General features: G+C 35.3%; 1 protein-coding gene across 1 annotated transcript; it reads right to left on the bottom strand.

Annotated features, from left to right (window-relative positions):
* Nucleotides 1-3,239: 3,239 nt before the first annotated feature.
* LOC6568033 (ubiquitin-conjugating enzyme E2 H) lies at nucleotides 3,240-4,092 on the bottom strand. Its single transcript, XM_001994517.2, has one exon. It carries the CDS (start codon nucleotides 3,910-3,912, stop codon nucleotides 3,343-3,345), a length of 570 nt encoding a protein of 189 aa, XP_001994553.1. The 5' UTR covers nucleotides 3,913-4,092; the 3' UTR covers nucleotides 3,240-3,342.
* Nucleotides 4,093-18,265: the final 14,173 nt, after the last annotated feature.

The following is an 18,265-nucleotide window of genomic DNA, read 5'->3' as shown; positions in this document are numbered from 1 at the left end:
AGTGGTTGAGGGGAGACCAGACAACTGGGCGTATACGCAACGTATTCTGTTTACCATGCGTAATGCGAACGAAGTTGTCTCTGTGTCTGTGTGGGTGTCTCTGTGTGGTTGGAAATTTCGTAGCCACAACTAACTCGACATCTTCTTCTTTCCCATAAGAGTTACTACAATTTGTTTGCCAACAAAATCTTTCGAAGCCTGTTACGTATGTCGTTTCTTAATGAAAGACGTCCTTCCCTCCTTCCACCCTGAAAAACATTCGCGGGCGTCGCCAATGTTGTGTCATCTTAAAATGATGTTTGTTTCCTGTGACTTTTGTTAAAAGTTTATATTAAGCCTCTATCTTTTTATGCCAGCTATCTAGAGTTGAGCGCGTGATGAGATTCGTTACAAAACTTAAATAAGCTCAATATCAGATTTAAAAAATTGTAATAATAAAATTTTAATAATAAAGAATTATTAATAATTTTAACAAATGAATTGCATATTGTATTATAATTAAATTTAGTCTTATAAAAGAGACATAGAAACTAATAGAAAAATGCTCAGACTTATGGTTATAGCCTTCTTCTTAATAATTATTAGTCAAATGTTTAAATTCACTAATTAATTAAAACAACTACCATTGTTCAATTAACTTACCTTATTCCTTTTGTTTGGTATTTCTTCTTATTCTGTCATATTTTCGTTAGAGGGTCTGTCATCTTTACTGCAGACTGTCAACGCTCTGTTTGAAAGACAGTCTGCAATCGTCATTGGCAGCCGCATAAGGTTTTGAAATCTCGCTGTCCGGAGTTGAAGTACAATTTCATTAACTAAGTGGCCTTAGCAATTAAGTTTGTGCATTTTGGAATAATATAAATTAATTAGAATATGCTAATGAGCTGCTTTTCGCAATATCACCGTGCGTACTAACAGTAGAAAGGCATCTGTACCCAACCTGTGCCCACAACCACCCGCCCCCCTCAAGCATCAATGTTGCTAAGAGCGACCAACATCGAGAGCCGAGTTAATTTACTTGAATAAATTAGCGAGCACTGCAAGCGAATCCTCTCAAGCATTTAAAGCTCCCATTTGTTGACTGTCGCCTTAACAGACATCTAGCCATCTTACCCCCACACTCTCGCACTTAATTCGCCTTGGATCTCAAATGATTCTGCAAGCTTCACCATTCAGGCCGAGAGAATCTCTAGACAGTCAAATGGACTTCAAGTATTTTGCTGTAGCAAGGCAAAGTTTTTGCGCCATGTACTCAATTAGAATATTTATTACTTGTACACCTAAGTTAATTTCTATTGTGCATGGTCTGGATCTCAAATGAAATGGTTTCTATTTATATAGAAGGTGTTCATCAAGTTGTAGACAAGTATTGTGAGCATGGGGACGCTGATATACTTTCTTGTGTATATAAATAGAATAGTTTAGTAGGAGTAAATTAATAAAATCAAACTCAAGTTCACTAGTGAGTCGCTAATGTGAGCATAAATATAATCAAAGAAGGAGCCAAGGGTGTTACGTAAATAAATATAAGGATAAATACTTATATCAGTAGATGAAAGAGACCAATTACAGTTTAATAACATTAAAATAATAGAAGCAATTGTCGCAGCTTAAAATTGATAGGTCATTTTAAGTAGATATTTAAAGTAATCACAAATGCGGTAAACATCGTTTGGAAAGAGCGACAAACAGGATTAATATCCTTAAGTAAGATAGATCAACGGACAAGCTACAACTTACGCATTCATTGAGATTTTAATAGATTTACGAACTGCTCAGCAAAACAGAACACGTTCTTAAGTTCACAGACACAGCATATGAATGGAAAGTTTGCTCAAGATTGCGAGTTGAATGGCCTATTCACTCAGGCGTTAAGTTATCAGATCATCGATTGCCAACATGTTACACCTAACTTGATGCGTGTGTACAATTCATTAGATTTGTGTCATTTGCATGCAGACGATGTAATTTTCTATGGAATGTTCCACTAACGGCATCACTTCGATGTCGCTGTCAATAGATGCTCGAAAAAAGTCAATTCAGACTGAAAACGACTATTGCATTAATTCGGGCCACAAAAACGAAATTCTTTGCAATTCGACAGACTTTTTTCTTCACTGTACGTGCAGCCCATTAACTTACTGGCTTGCTGCCTGTGTGGCTGATTACCCCACTATGTGGCTGGCTGCTTCACCAGCATTGCCCCATTTTTGTTGCCGGCGCATCAGTGTGGAACGTTGCAAAGCGACGTCATTGACATTACAACTGAGAAAGTAGAGAACGGCGAATTCGAATTTTCCTTCGATGATTTAAACCAATTTCGGGCAATAGCCAAATTCATTTTGTCGTCTTTTTAGTGGACCATAGTTGTCCATCCTTGACTACTGCTGTAAAAAACCGCAGCTGAAAGAAACGAACGGAAAACATTTCCGGAATGACAACCGAACTGTTCAAAAGAAGTTTAAATTTACAACCAGTATTAAAGTTTAAAGTGGTATTTGCTTTACGGAACTTTATCCTTTCATTCGTTCATTCATGCTTCAAGTTTTAACTGTCGAGTTCTCGAAATTCTCTAGCTAATAATGTGGCTGACGGTGAATTTTAATAGAAATATTTGCAATAAAGTTATGCCAGCTAACTGGCAACTGGTAATTGGAGCTGTTGACGTTGAAAAATGGCTGAAGCTATGAATTTAAGAGATTTACATCGTTTGTGGCCAGTCTGCCGGTCAGGAACGAGGAAGAAAATAAATTTTCAGACTGTTATAATTTAATGATAAATAAATATAAACTTTATTTTAACCGGGTATTTAAATTTACATTTACTTTAATTATCCGTTGAGAAAATTTTATTACGCCGTTAAGTGATTTATAAGAAGCAGGCTGAAGACTGAAAAGATCCGCTTATAATTGAATGCTAACTGAGCAATTAAAGTTTTATATGTTCAATTGACACAGATAAAACTTTTGCCATTATATACAATTGTTACTCGACAATTATAGATATTCAGTCGCAATTTACACTATCATTAATTTCTTATCACATCTTTCTTTACCGAGCTGTCGGGCAACAATCATTAATTAAGCGATAATTGAACAATGAATATTAAAACAGAGGTTTTTACTAGTGTAAATATGTATCATAATGGACACTTAAAATTTAGAGTATATAACAAATTTAAGATATAGTTAAATAGTAAACATATGCTGATTAAATAATGAAACTTTCATATAATTTATTAACTATATTTTCAATATTAATTGTGATCTAAAGTAAACAAAAATAACTTTTGGTAGCTCAAGAAAAATGCACTCTACTAAAAAACAAAAGACCAGCCAACAGTTAATCGTCATCATCATCGGACAGCAGTTCGGACAAGCTGAGATCTGAGGAGCGTTTCTCAAGATTCTTGTCGACCTTAGCGTGATCTGACGGGACAATAGGTAAAGCGTACATTCTCAGGTACATTGACACTTTATCACGGAACTCCTGCTCGGACTGCCGCATAATGGACGCCGCACGATGATTGAGCGGATCGTGCGGATTCGGATGGCGCAGCAGCTGCGGCAAAAATGTTTCGAATACATTTACCAGATCATAGGTGGCCGACCAGGCCTGCTTGAAGACGTTCATGCAAACGAGACCGGTGTTGAAATCGATATTCGGATGCAGTATCCTTGTAACGAATCTAATGCGTGGCGCCTTCAATGGATATTCTTGGGGCATTGTCACGCTAACCGTCCAAATGCCACCCTCGTAAGCAGTGCCCATTGGTCCCTCGAGGCGCACCTCCAAATTAGTCAAGTCGTCGTTAACGATGGTTTGAAACCCAGCAGCCAACAGTCTGTTTACGTCCCGGCTCAGACGGCGTCCGGACATGGGAGAGGTTGTGTTCACGACTACATTGGCCATTTGGTCTCCTGTTATCCCACGTGTGTCTCCGTATCGAAGCTACTGAGAGTTTGAGTGCACTCGTCCGTTCCCAGCGATACCTTCAAAAGAATTCATCTGGTAATGTTTTGGTTGTTGAAATTAGTTTTTATTCTCCACAATATTAATAAGAAGAATACTTACATAAAAAAGAAACAAAAATTTTGTAACTAAAACATTACAATTACATTTACCTATATATCAATGCCTACTTCACGGATCAAATCTGTCAACCACTCAAACATTTCAATTAAAAATATCAAAAGTTATCTACTCAGTTTTCAGTCTAGCGCTGTCTATGTTTCTTAAAGCATTTTCTGGAATCGTTTTAAACTATTTTCTATCTTGTGGTTTATTGGTGTTTTTGTGTTTTGGACATTGTCGCATTGCGCACAAATAAAACAAACAACATTTTGAGTGTTCGAATTGAGATTGCTCGACTAGAAAATAGGCTGTACTCGTATTGGTTATATCTTCGGGTTAATATGTATAAAAACTTAAGCTTAATGAAAAATAATGAAATTATCGTAAAATATTGAAGTAATCATCGAATTTACGGTCTTCGAATAATTTCTAAAAGATCATCATGCTGGCTTGCACTATCTTAAACATTTTTATCACTGCAGGAATACAGATGTCAACAATTAATTTGAACACACATACCAAATTCAGAATCGGAATTAAGTTTCAATAATATTTGCGATAATTCCCATGGACATGTATAAATTAAACATTAAATTGATCTAGAGTTATACATATAAAATATATAAAGTTTTAAGCTTCAAATGTGTTTCTTTCGCTTAATTTCTAAAAGGTCATCACGCTCACTTTCTGATAACAGGGTAGATAAAAACATTTTGGCACAGCGCCGAACCAAAAATGCATTAATTGGGAGTGGGTTAAATGGAAATTGTTGGCTGCGCTGCCAAATGCTTGTCACTGACTCTCGGGGTCAGCAAATAGTTATGAATGTTTTTATATGCTTGATATATTTTTAGAATCTATTCTAGAGAGCCCCGAGCTCAGAGTCGAATGCATTTCTGATTGTCAGCAATAGATAAACATTTGCTGTCCGCCAACTGCAGTGAATGGTGTATCTAAGGGATTGCTAGATAACATTAATACGAGTGCATTAAAGTTAAATGGACTTTCGACTAAATGCTGCAAATTGCTGTCATAGCAAACAAAAACACGTATACATTTCCAGTTGCAGAGAAACAAAAGACCAGTGTCTCTGCAACAGCAACAGCAACAGCGACAGCAACTGCAACTGCATTTGTAGCCGTATCTGTATCTGTTTCTGTATCTGTATCTGTTTTTGTAACCCTCTCGTTCTCTCTCTCTGGAATTGCTGTTAAAACAATGGTGAATTACGACTAGAAAATTGTTAAAAATGTCAACGATGCTTCCATTGCTCAAATCCTTCTCCCTGTCGCGCCATTTCTGTGTCCAATTCTCCTTGCAACCCATCGCCACAACCCCCACGCAGCTATGTCTGATCTGGCTGCCTCTGAGTCTTTGTGAGTCTGCGTCTGGAATGCGCATTGTTGCAGTTTTCACAGTTGAGTGCATTCATTGTTTTCGCTGTCAGCGCTCCGCGTTTACAATGAATAATTAGAATTTTTTGATGGTTTTTACTTACATACCACGTATGCGACGGTTAGTCAATGGGTATATTTTTTAAGCACAATTTTAGTATTTGCAGAGATCAGAAAACATAAATTATTAATATAGTATTAAACAATTTTAATACATAGTTGATCATTTATATGTTTATAAAGTTCAAGCTTATAATGAACAATTTTTTATCACAAATATAAACTTTTCTTTTAATTTTTACATCATTTTAACTATGATATGTAAATTACAAAGTGGTATTCTCATTTAATAGAAATTAAAAGGATATATCATGTATTTATTTATATGAATATAAACTTGAAGTTTATAATACACCATCTAGCAAAATTATATGAATATGCTAGGATAAAATACAGTTAAGCATTCGCTGCAGCAAATGCTCATCTTGTTTATCAACTGTTGACGTACATCATTTCATTGCTACATATCATTTAAGTGCTTGAGTAACAAATACAAATTTTCATTTTCATGTAAATATCCTCCGCCAACTTAGTTTGACTTTATTCACAAAAGTAACTGCAATTGTTGTGCATTGAAAATAATAAAATAAATTATGTATAATGTAATGTAATTTTAATATTGATAACTCAGTGCGCACTATAAAAGTGCCCTATTTCGATTCAGCTGCAGAATTGTCAATAATCAAATTAAATTTGATAATCAAATAAAATTACAATTCTTATGGCATTTTGTGCACAGTCAATTGGCAACAGTTTGCCAGCTGTAAGTGAAGACGACGAGCGTCTAAATGTGATTTTCAAGTGTATAAATTAAATGCTTAATAGATGCCATTAAGGATGTTATCCGCCATTAAAACAATATGGAAGCACAGACTACAGCCATTGCTTCCATACCAACGCGGAACGAGACAACAGAGAAATGCGATTATCGCGCGAAATGAACGTGAAATTAATGCAAACTACGCGGCCGTCCAGGAGCCGAAACCGAAACCGAAACCGGATACTCAGACTGCGAATTCAACTGAAGACTGAGCCAAATAATGGTATAGAGATGCCCTCATTCCCCCACTGCCTTCGCAATGACATTAAGAAATAAGCCAGAACATTGGCGTTAATTTTAGACGATTTTTTTTTAATATGACTCTGTTAACTCTCGGTAATGAAGTTGTTTCGGTGTTTAACCAACGCCGGCCACGCCAGAGGCGGCTACAAAAGTAGCAAAACTAAAACAAAAAATAAAAAAAAAGGGTAAATTTTCCACGGCACCGAAACAATGGCTTATGGCAAAGAGCAAACAACGCCCAATGTTGCCACCAAACAATGGCTCAAAACAATGGCCAGCGACAAAAAGCAAGAGTCATAAGAATTATTCACAGCGGATAAGAGAAAATCGACAGCCTTTGGCACAAGTAACTTGAATGCATTTTAGTTAAAGCTTGTAACATTGTTAAGAGGGCATTGGACACATATGCATATATAAATTTAAATTTGTCAAAATTTAATTGCCGTGTCAGAACACAAACAAATCAAAATATAATCAACAGCAGCAAGCATTATTTTAAGTTGTTTTCACTCAACAGGTGTATACAAAATACATCCCCTTTAAATGCATTGTGTTTCATTTGGATAAATTAAACACAATTTGAAATTTTATTGAATGTTCGGCAGGTGCAAAGAGAAACCGTTACTTTTTAAGCTTTTACATTAAGAAAGTCGTGGGCATAATTTAAGTACGGAACTTAACGTGCCTCAAAATCGCTGGGCGTACCATACAAACTAAATTGTTGCTGTTCGCTGGTAATAAAATATTTGTCGAGCGCCATTTACAAAGTCATTTGCAAGCTCAATGTGCTTTCAAAGTAATGCGCTCCACCTGCCCTTTAACCGCCTCCGCCTCCAGCCCCACTTTTCCGTTCAGCTCCCCCCTCCCTATCCCCATTCCCCCATCTACCAAGGATCGCAACCCAAAGCCGTTGTTTTAGTCTTTATTGCTTTCGCTTTTTGGTAGCAGCAGCGAAAGCGTTTACCATTTTATGGTCTCGTTTCAAGGTTTGCTTTTCCCTGACACCCCAGGTAACTGATCCGGAAAAGGTACAAATGTAGGGGCTGCATGTACACAGCGAAGTCCACACAGGTGTAGGTTGAGTTGTTGTCGTTGATTTAAAATGTCATAAATACTTAGCTACTGCCTACATGGCATTACATAAAATGTTCTAATTTTTTCAAAGATACTCAAACATTATACATTCCATTAAATTTGACTATGTGAAGCCCAGATATTCCCCAAATATAAATTTCTTCGCATTTCAGTTGCACTTTAAATAAAATGTAGAAAGCCGCTGAGCTTGAAATAATTACCCAGATTTTACAATAGAAACATTTTGACAGTCATCTAATAAGCGTCGTCGGCACATATCGCAATCAGTTATTTGAACACAATTGCGCAAAACTTTTGCAATAAATCAGAGAATTTGTTCCACATAACAAGCAGCCAAAAACTTTTCTGTCTCGGTAAATCGAAATTTGTTTACAATGCTGATGGAGGCAGCTGCTCTAAAGTAACTCTTACTGCAGTTTGGATCCTGATCCCCACTGAGTTCTGAAATTGGAGTATCCTTCCCAACATCCATTTTCAAATGATATATACAATAGAGCAGAAATCTATACAATCTCTATGGCTTAAGTGTGTGTAACAATATTAACAACAACATTAGCTAAGAAAAAGTTTAATTTGATTTTCGGGTACCTTAAGTTCTGCTTCCAAAATGTAAACTTGTGCGTTGAATAAGTTTAGTATATATTATATTAATACTTTTGACTGACTTAATATGTGATATTCATAATATATAGACTTGAACATTTTAATTTAATTAACTTTTGATCGTATACCTATTTTATACTTTATTTTGGATACGTTAAATTGGGTTTCCACTAATTTGAATTTAATTTGACATTTAAAAATTGTTCATTTCTGCTCAAAGTTTTTCTTTAGTTCAGTATTAAATAGATTTTTTTCTCGTTGAAAATTTGTTTTGTACTTATTCACTACACACATTGCACGAGACGTAGTGTAAGGGGCGGGGCGTAGCACTTGTCGGGGGTACTTTGAGTGAGAACGCGGCACGGGAACTCGATAGTTAGTGGTGCTCAATGAACACATTCAGTGCGTTCAGCTAGAACAACAAAAATAACTGAAAACGCTTTAATACTGTGGATTAGAATAAAAAAATTAGCAGTATAAATTGCATTTCATATTATAAGAACTCTAAATAAAGAATTTAAATATATAAGAACACGTTCAAAAAATTTGGATAAAATTTAATGTATAATAATGTACGAATATATTAAATATTCGGAGACAAATCTTCAGTGTGACATTATTAAAAACAAAATTTTCAATTTTAAATGTAAAATCAAATAAATTATTTATTTTTTTAAATATTTACTGAACGCTTAAGGAAATCTAAGCCGATTTAAAATTTGGGAGATTGTTTTCCCGTTATCGTTGTAACTTTGGAAATAATTAAACAAAATTGTTAAAGTCAATTTTAGAATTATTATAAATATTTTTTTCATTTTTTTCATTTTTTTCATTTAAAGTTCTGTGCTGTCGATTTGGGTAGATAAATATATTACAGAGTCCATGGTGCACATTAGCTTCCAGGTTTGACTTCAACGCTCGCTCGTGGAGCAATCAAAGTCCGTGACGAATGAACTTTAACGATTATGGCGATACAGAGATTTATCGATGAACAAATCAGCTGAAACAATACACACACTTGCACACACACACACTCACACAACACACTCGTCGTATTTCACCCTTCCGACTTCCACAGCTCGTGTGCCTAAGAGCCCTCAAGAAGATTGTGGGGTTGTTGAGGCTCGCAGCAGCAGCACCACAACCACCACCACACGCACACTCTCACCCCAACACTGCCCCGTTGCAATCGCATTCGCGTGTGTTTTATGGAGCACTTCATTGTGCACACTTATGGGACGATTAAAATCGATTTAATCCATTGAAGGCATAAATCAGTTACAACGAGGCAAATCCGAATCCAAAACCATGCCAAGACAAGGCAATTGAACACTTTGTATCTGCTGCTACTTACCAAGGTCAGTTGGCCATTAATGCGCATGATGAATGGCTATGGGCAAAAATTTACTTATAAGTAATACAATGCAAGCCATTACATTATTGTGGGAGGGCGTTTGTTTGGTTAGGTTAGCAAAATTGTTTTTTGAATTGTTCTCCCAGAACTCATTCATCATGTAGGTGGATCAATTCCCACAGCGTCAAGCCGGACATGTAACAATTTATTGTTTGCGAACTGAATAACTAAACTGAACAATGTGCACATGATAACGACCTTTCAAGCGAACATTTCCGATATACATATATGTATTTATATATAGATTTTGTTGCAGAAATTGTTTATTGATTCACAAAGCACACAAAAAACTGCATAAATTGCTAAATTGTTGCAATTGGCACGAACTGTCAAACAGATACAGTTTCGGGAATAACATATGACAAACGGTTTATGTAGTTATAAGAATGAGAGAGAAGATGCAGAGACAGTGAGAAATAGAGAGAGAGAGAGAGAGAGAGGGTGTGAAATGTTTACCCTTGTGGTACATATTTGAAACGCGGTTTTCATTTACGGTGCCATCTGTTGTTTATCAAAAACATCGAGCTTCGTACATTAATAAACCTTTATTGACACACCTTCGGGTTTACCTATCTTCGATTGTGTACACTCGAATGGTTTCTAGTTTTCTGTAAACGATTTAATTTGCTAAAATTCAATAACTTGTCAAGCTAATTCACAACAGGAAATATAAATGTCGAAATGCCGAAACAAAATGAAGATAGTTCCATATGCATTTAAAAGAAAAATCCTTTCGAATGTAATATTTCCAACAGAAGCTATAATATTAAGTAGTACTTTAGATACTTGAGTAGTTCTTTTTAACAACTGATTACTTTTATATAATCTCATCTCACTGCTGTTTGCTGACGCAATATGACTTCATCAATATAGTATGCTTGGATGTTCTGTTCCACAATTCCCATTTTATTCATAATAAAATTATCGTAAAGGGGGCGTCGCGTCGTCTAATAGTTGTGTCCTTCTGGCATTTGTTGAATGTGCTTAAGTGAGCATTCAAGGTTGTTGCAAGCAGCTGCAGCATCACGCTTATGGCATAAATATTCATATGACCTAATTGGTTTATGGCTGGTAAAATTGCTTGCATTTGCACTTGACACGTCTTTCGGACATGAACTTTTCCTAATTTCTGCTGACGGTTTTTGTTGTCCATAACGCTGCGCTGGCATATGGCCCATTTGCATACAACATGGCTAACGCCCAATTCGGAAACATGTGGAGTTCACCACCAGGAACAACAGCAACTGAGGGCGTCGACAAATTTGTGTCATTCTGTGGCGTAATATCAATATGCAAATAGCCACACACATGCCAACATACAGCATAAATGTATGTATACAAGGGCTTATAGAGAGTACAGTGAAGCGTCGTTAAAGCGACTCTTTTTGCAACTTATTAACGTGTTCGTTTCAATTAACCGCAATTATGCAAATTAACCCTGAAAGGTATTCAGCTTCAGTAAAGCCGGTAAGCTTCGTGCTACACAGCAAACGTATTTATCCTCTTTGGCTTGTTGCCAATGTTTTGCAAACGTGGGAGTTATGTGTCTTTCTGTGTGTGAGTGTGCTTACCTGATTATCGAGTATTGTTTTCAACATAATGCGAGAAAATTTGCTATTTGATTGAACTCCACACGGTTCCGTTAATCACGAATTGGAATTTGTGTTTACAATTTTGGTAGTACATTTCTCAATTTCAATAAGCCAAGGATACCAAAATGTTATTTCAAGATATACAACGTGGTGCTGACTGTAACATTTTTAAAATTTTCTTACTGTGCTCAAGTATTAAATAAATAAAACTATTTAACAAAAGCTGAAAAAAATAAGGAACTGTAATTTTTGCCTCAGAAAATAAAACACTGAATTTTTTAAACTTGCTATTGAGCTAAGAAGAACTAAAACCAAAAAATAGAAGTCGAGCGAGCAAATGTAATTGGTATTTTTATACATTTAATTTAGTTTAAGCAATAAGTTTTGAGTATATGCATACCGAAGATTAAATTGCCTTGTGGACCTTGAATTAAATTATTGTTGAATCATTCATACAATCATCTTAAATATAATTCTTTCTTGTCACATTTTGTAGATTTCGTTGAATAGTTAACTTATAACATTTATTAAAATATTAAGTGTCTGCTAACGAAAAACTATTTTATAAAATTTTATTCTCAAATTGCATATTTAGTGAAATTAAAAATTGACAACTAAAATGAATGCGATGCTAATTGATTTCTTTCTTTCCGAAAAGCAATAAATACAATAATTTCAACAAATTTAAAAATTGCAAATGAAAGAAAGAAAAAAATATTGACATAAGAGAATTTAATTTATTTTGTGAATTTTTTCCACATTTGGCAGACATTTTTCTCAATAATAAATATTGAAATGTTTTTAATTTCAATTTCCGATTTGCTTTGTCTCCTCTCTTGATGTACAAAATAATTGAAATAAATGGCTGAACATAGATTTGCCCAGGCTGTCGCTGTCAGCGACTTGGCTGTGGCACATCTCACTTTCACTGCCCACACACAGAAGACAAAAAATTCCACTGGCTGGTCGGCAAGGATATTGATTTTCAAGGCGACTTAGTCTGCAATCGGTTTGTGTGCCTCCATATCGGAGAGAGTAAGTTCAGAAGTGGCAGCTGTTGAGGGTATTTATCAAATTTTACCCACTTACACGTAATAGAAAATTTGGCATTGTTGCCTATGCGCTGCATTGTTAATGATATGGGGCCCAACTGAATGAAACAAGGCGCAGAAAATAAAGTTTTTTGTGCGTACGACAAAATCTAAGCCAAAAACAATGATAAATTAATTAATTTGGCAAAAGAGCGGCTGGCACACTCGAGGCCAACACGTACCACCACGAAACGTGCATAGAAATGTGTTAAGTTAATTAAACCGGCTAGCAGACAGTTGAATCTGTAAGCCAACACACATATTGTAGTTAAACATTTCCAAATTTGGGCTCCTGTTCTGAATTTAATTAGCATATTCAAAGGCGCTGCTTGTAAGCTGGAAATCATAATTTGAGACGCTTTCACTGCTGCGAACAAAAGCTATTGAAATGCGAGTCAATTTAGAAAGGGGGAGTGAGCCAGAGAGATAGCGACAGAGAGAACAACAGAGAGAGCTACGAGATATTATGCCCAAGGCTCAGCAGTAGGCAAATAATTAAGCGCAAACACAACAACTGCAATCTAATCAGAAACTGATTCCAATAACAATGGCGCAGGACCAGAAGTCAAACAGAATGGGGACGCGTTTTTCGCATCCTGTGGAGGACAACAGTTTGTCATGTTTGTTTTTGTTGTATTCGACCAAAGTTGGGGCAAGTTTGACAGCTCGAGTCCTATTGTGCATGCGAATTTAATTCACACCTGCTATTTGAAGATTTGTGAGACTGCAAACTATTCTTATCACTCATACGTCACGTGGTTCCCGTGTTTTCTGTCTGCTGTCCTTGAATTGCGGCAATCAACGAAGCATCCAACACTCAACTTTCAACACTCAACAACATGCTGGCGCTTTCGACACGTCCAACAAGCTGTCAGAGCGTTTATCACTTGTCATCATCCGATTTGAGCTATTGGCCAAACTGATGTCTCATCTCACGAACACACACACGCACGCACATACATAATTTATGCAACTTCAAGAAGAAGAAGAGAAAAAGCAACAACAACAGTCTCATCACTCTTCGCGCACAATGGGCCCATAAATTGGAAATTGCTTTTCCATGGTTTGTTGCTGTGGATTGTGTCTCGTTCCGACGATTTTGTCTATAAACTGTTCACATTGTTGCAAAACGAAGTGCAGATTTTAAATAATTACCTGAAAACGGTGCTGGGATGCTGGTATAGGATATACTAATTTTATATGCATAAGTACGCAGTTTGTTAAGATAAATTTATAAGTTAAAATTAATCTTGCATACCGTCGAGGACGAATCCCTGAAAACAAATATCAACGAGACTTAAGCTACATCGAAATATGACCCAGATCCAGCGAATGGCATATTTATACTCAAAAAAATATGTCACCAAACAATTTTAATTAAGAATATATTATTTTAACCATAATTTATTACGACAAAATATGATTTTTATGAAATGTCAGCACATCTTAAATATAAATGTAGTAAAAGTCAACGTTTCACTTATGTGTTAATTCTGAAGAATATATTTTGTACATTAATATGCCCTCTTAAAATGTATATGTTAACAATGTGTTAAGTGAACTCAAGCAGTACAAAGCGAACGCTGCTTTAAATATATACACTTTTCACCTGTCCTCCAACTGTTCTCCAACTCAGCCCTACCTTGATGCAAGAATCTGCATAAAATCCTCACATAGTGCATAAAATACCGAGATTATTCACAATTATTTTTACCCTTCAGCATTTTTCACACATTGTGTATGTATTACCTGGACATGAAAATATTTGCAGAGCTTTTAAGTAAAATAAGCAAAAGTTAGAAAATGAGCAAATCAAGTGCATAAAAGTGCCTTAGGCTTAAATGTGTATAAAATGGAATCGCTGAAATTACCTGATGCAAAATATGCAATTAAAACATAAAAAATAATCGTTTGCTGCACGTGTTCCTTGTAAGCGATTTTATTATCATTGCTTATGTCAACATATGATTGTTTTAATTGGCCTGCAATTAATAAATTTGTTTTGATTAAACATGTGTTTTTTATTATTTATTTTTACCATAGTCAAACATTGACATCATTTTAATTGAGGGCTTTTTAATTGTTATTAATCAAGCTGATTGCATATCAATATGACATGACTTACAATGCACAATACATTTAATTAGCGCCTTTGTTAGGCATTGTCAACGAGATAATCCGTGGACAAAGGACATCAACTCAAATAACAATGCGCTTCTATTTAAACAGGGTCGCATTTAACAGATATGATCATCAATTTGGTCTGATTGCTTTGTGAATTGTTCAAGTGTATGCACAAACTCTAGAAATAGATTAGTAATATTAATTAAATAAAAGACATTATTTATCTGCTTATGAATTGACATATTAACGAAAATATCGTAGCAATTTATTTAATTTCTTTTGAATTTGAGCTTATATAAATAGCTTTTGATATTAAATATTTTGTAAAGCAAGTGTCTTTGGTTGCGCAAAAGAATTTTTCAAATATTTATTCCACACTCGAAATTAAACGCATTGCACTTTATTATCTTCGTCTTTTGTGGCGAACAACTCATGCAATTTAGTTGCTTTTTTTCACAAGAGAATTTGAACGTTATTCATCTAATTCTCCATTCTACAAATAATTCTAACGACGTTGCACTAACCAGCAAACTCAACTTTCAACCTAAGTATTCAAAATGTAACATAAATTTCCTTCCATTTTTGTTTTACAGTAAACTGACTTAGTAATTGCTCACTGAGCGAAATTCACTTTAATGGATACATTTAAAGTGGAAACAATTGAAACACATTGAAAAGTATAAAAAATAAATGCCGTATTATATTAGGTCTGTTCCGATAGTAAGTCAATAGCTTGCAGCTTTTATATATGCATTTATTTTTTTATATATAAAATGTTTCTGTGCTGTATATGATTGGGGAAAGTCGAACTCATTTCCATAAGGAAAATATAACAAAATGTGGCCCTTCAATCGCTGCTTATATGGCTTGGGCTGTTGAGTCCGGACGGACAAACGAACTTCCTCGCCAAAAGAGGGGCTGGTGACCTACAGTGAACCCCGTTGCTCTGGCCATAGCTTAAAGTCCTTTTGCTTTTGTTTAGGAAGGAAGAAATATAATTTTCCTGCGTACTGCAAAACTTTCTCACTCAACAATATATTGCACATTGCATCAGGCTGTATGGTTTTCGTCTGCCAGGCTGCTGGCCATAGTGACTCGCACTAACTCAACTTATTTTGCATATCTCGAAAATAGAACATACGCATTTTTTTTTTCCAGAAATCACAACAATAACAACAGCAACTGCAAGTGGAGACGCGACAGCAAGAGCCGGCAGCGACGTCAGCCGCGGCAGAGGCTATTATATTAAAAAATAACAAAGTCTTGGGGGAGTCGCATTATCATGAAAATAGCAGCTGCCTCTGTCACAATAAAGTTTGACTACGCCAAAGTTATTGCACTTATTTTGGCTCTGAATTGTAGAAAGAGGAAAAATAAAAACTTAAATTTAAAAATCATGTTTTTACCACTCAGAAGTACACAGCAGGAAAAATAGAGAGATATATATATAATTTTTATAATATACTCTCGGGAATGCAATTTGTTGGCGAGCTCAAAATCTAATTTTATATTTTCACTCTGCAACAATTTTTTTGCTCAGTGTATAACTGTTGTTACATTGTGTAGTATAAGCTCTTCTTCAAATTGGCGGAAGCGAGGCGCTTGAAATGGCCAAAGGCAAACGGTTTGTTGATTACTTAAGGCCACTTTAGCTTTGGCCAGTTGTTGCTGCTGATGTTTGCTTATGCGTCTTCCCTCTCGCATTCAAATGGAAATGCAGCTGAAAACTCTCACATCGCCGACATCTTTACACAATTTTTAATCTACGAACGTGTTGAAAAAATAAAACTGAAAATGGGTATGAAAAAAAAAAGAAAAACAAATGAAAAGATTTTTGTTAAAAGCAGCTTGGCATATGTGCGAAAATTATATATGAGGAAACGCACACACAGACGCACAAATACGCCCGCACGCATATATAAAAATCGTCTATTGTTTTTATGAAAAACGAGACAGCAACCACATGGACCGACATGTGTGAGGCGAATGTGTTTTATTCACCCATACAAACACAAACACACACACACACACACACGCAGACACAGACAAATTTGAACACATGTGCAAACATAGTAAACTTTGTATTCTTGTGTGTGGCTATATGGGTGCGTGCTCGAGTGTGTGTTAGCTCTGTGTTGTGTGTGTTTGAGCGTTATAATGTGCTCCCCCAAACCAATCGCTAGTCAGACAATGCCAAAGCCAAAGCCAAAGCGTGCCGTTGCACTTTCAACCAAAACAATTTCAAATGATGTTTAAAGGAACACAAAAAAAGCATCAACAAATAACACACACAGCTGTAATAAAAAAAACTTTGTGAACGATAAAATAACTGTGCGGAAAATAAGTAAGTACCATAGTTGATGCTTTTATTAAAACGTTTACCAGCATATTTTAAATGGAGTTTGTGAAACACATTTTATCAACTTTTACCACTTGCCACTTACTTTCATTGGGACATCAAATGTGTACTGAAGTCCCAAACAATATACGTAAATGAATTTAGTCTAAACGTAAGGATGATGCATATATGAATTATATTTGAGGATATATTGCAAAAGACCTATTTAAATTGAACTATACCCAAAACTGGAAAAAGTTGCTGAGAGCCAAAAACTTGAGTTAAAAGGAATGCAAATGCTTAAAATAAAATATATGTAAATGAATTCTAAAATATACATCATGTAAATGTGTGTGTGTATAAAAGTATTAGTCTTAACTAAAGTATGATGCATAAATGCATTTATTTTGGGTGTTTTATTGCAGTTAGTTAAGTTGAAGTTAAACAAACACTGGAATAAGCTGTTGATAAAATGGGGTTAATGGGAATGCAAATGTATAAATTGTAAATTATACCGAAAGTAAAGACTAACATATCAAGTTTATTCTACTCTAGTAACTATTACAATATCATAAGTTCAGAAGAGTGGTCCTTATTTCCCATATTTCATAGTGACGAGCCAAATCAAAATATTCGAGGTTAAATCATTTCCCACTTGCATACCAAAACAGAATTCGGATTAACATCAGGCTTTGCAATATTGTGGTGATAAAAGAATGAACGATATAAACTACTGCAATCGAAGACAGTTGAGAAATCATTGGACAAGTATTTTGAGTGTTACGTCAGTTGGCAAAATGGGTCAATAAAAGTCATCATTGTGAATTGAAATTGAAGCCCATGTGGCGTATAAGTTCCATTGGGAAAGACTCAAAACAATAAAAAACAATAAATAGAAATACATTTTAGTGAACCGATGTGAGCATAATACGGCATCTATAGCTCTTAGCTCTTAGCATTATGAGGAAAAATCAAACGGTGTGCACAAAAGGAATTTGAGCTGGAATCAATCAGTTGATGGAATCCTTTTAAAAATATTATAATAACGAGAACAGTTCCTTGTGTTGAGTTTACTTTGCTGATTAGTGAATTTGAACGAAGTATCAATATTACTTTATTTTGGATTTGTGTTCTCCACAGAGAGCGGATGCTGATTTCCCTTCAAAAGTTATAAATAAAGCAGTGATCCTAATATATGCGTTTAATTTAGACTTAACTAAATTGGTTTCTATTTGTTTTTCATTGGGCATAATTTGTATTAATCTTCGCGCATTTAAATTTAATGTTGCATTGTTTCATTTTGTTGGGCGCAATAATCCGCAGCATTATTAGCTTTACAACCCATAACATATTCGTACAATTTAATCGGAATACACACAAATATTTATTAAATATTGGTACTTTATGAGCTGGTTAT

This window comes from Drosophila grimshawi, unplaced genomic scaffold, assembly GCF_018153295.1.
Source record: "Drosophila grimshawi isolate 15287-2541.00 unplaced genomic scaffold, ASM1815329v1 contig_311, whole genome shotgun sequence".
Taxonomy (NCBI): Eukaryota; Metazoa; Arthropoda; class Insecta; order Diptera; family Drosophilidae; genus Drosophila; species Drosophila grimshawi.
Note: the sequence above shows the minus strand (reverse complement) of the source record. Positions and strands in the feature narration are given on the sequence as shown.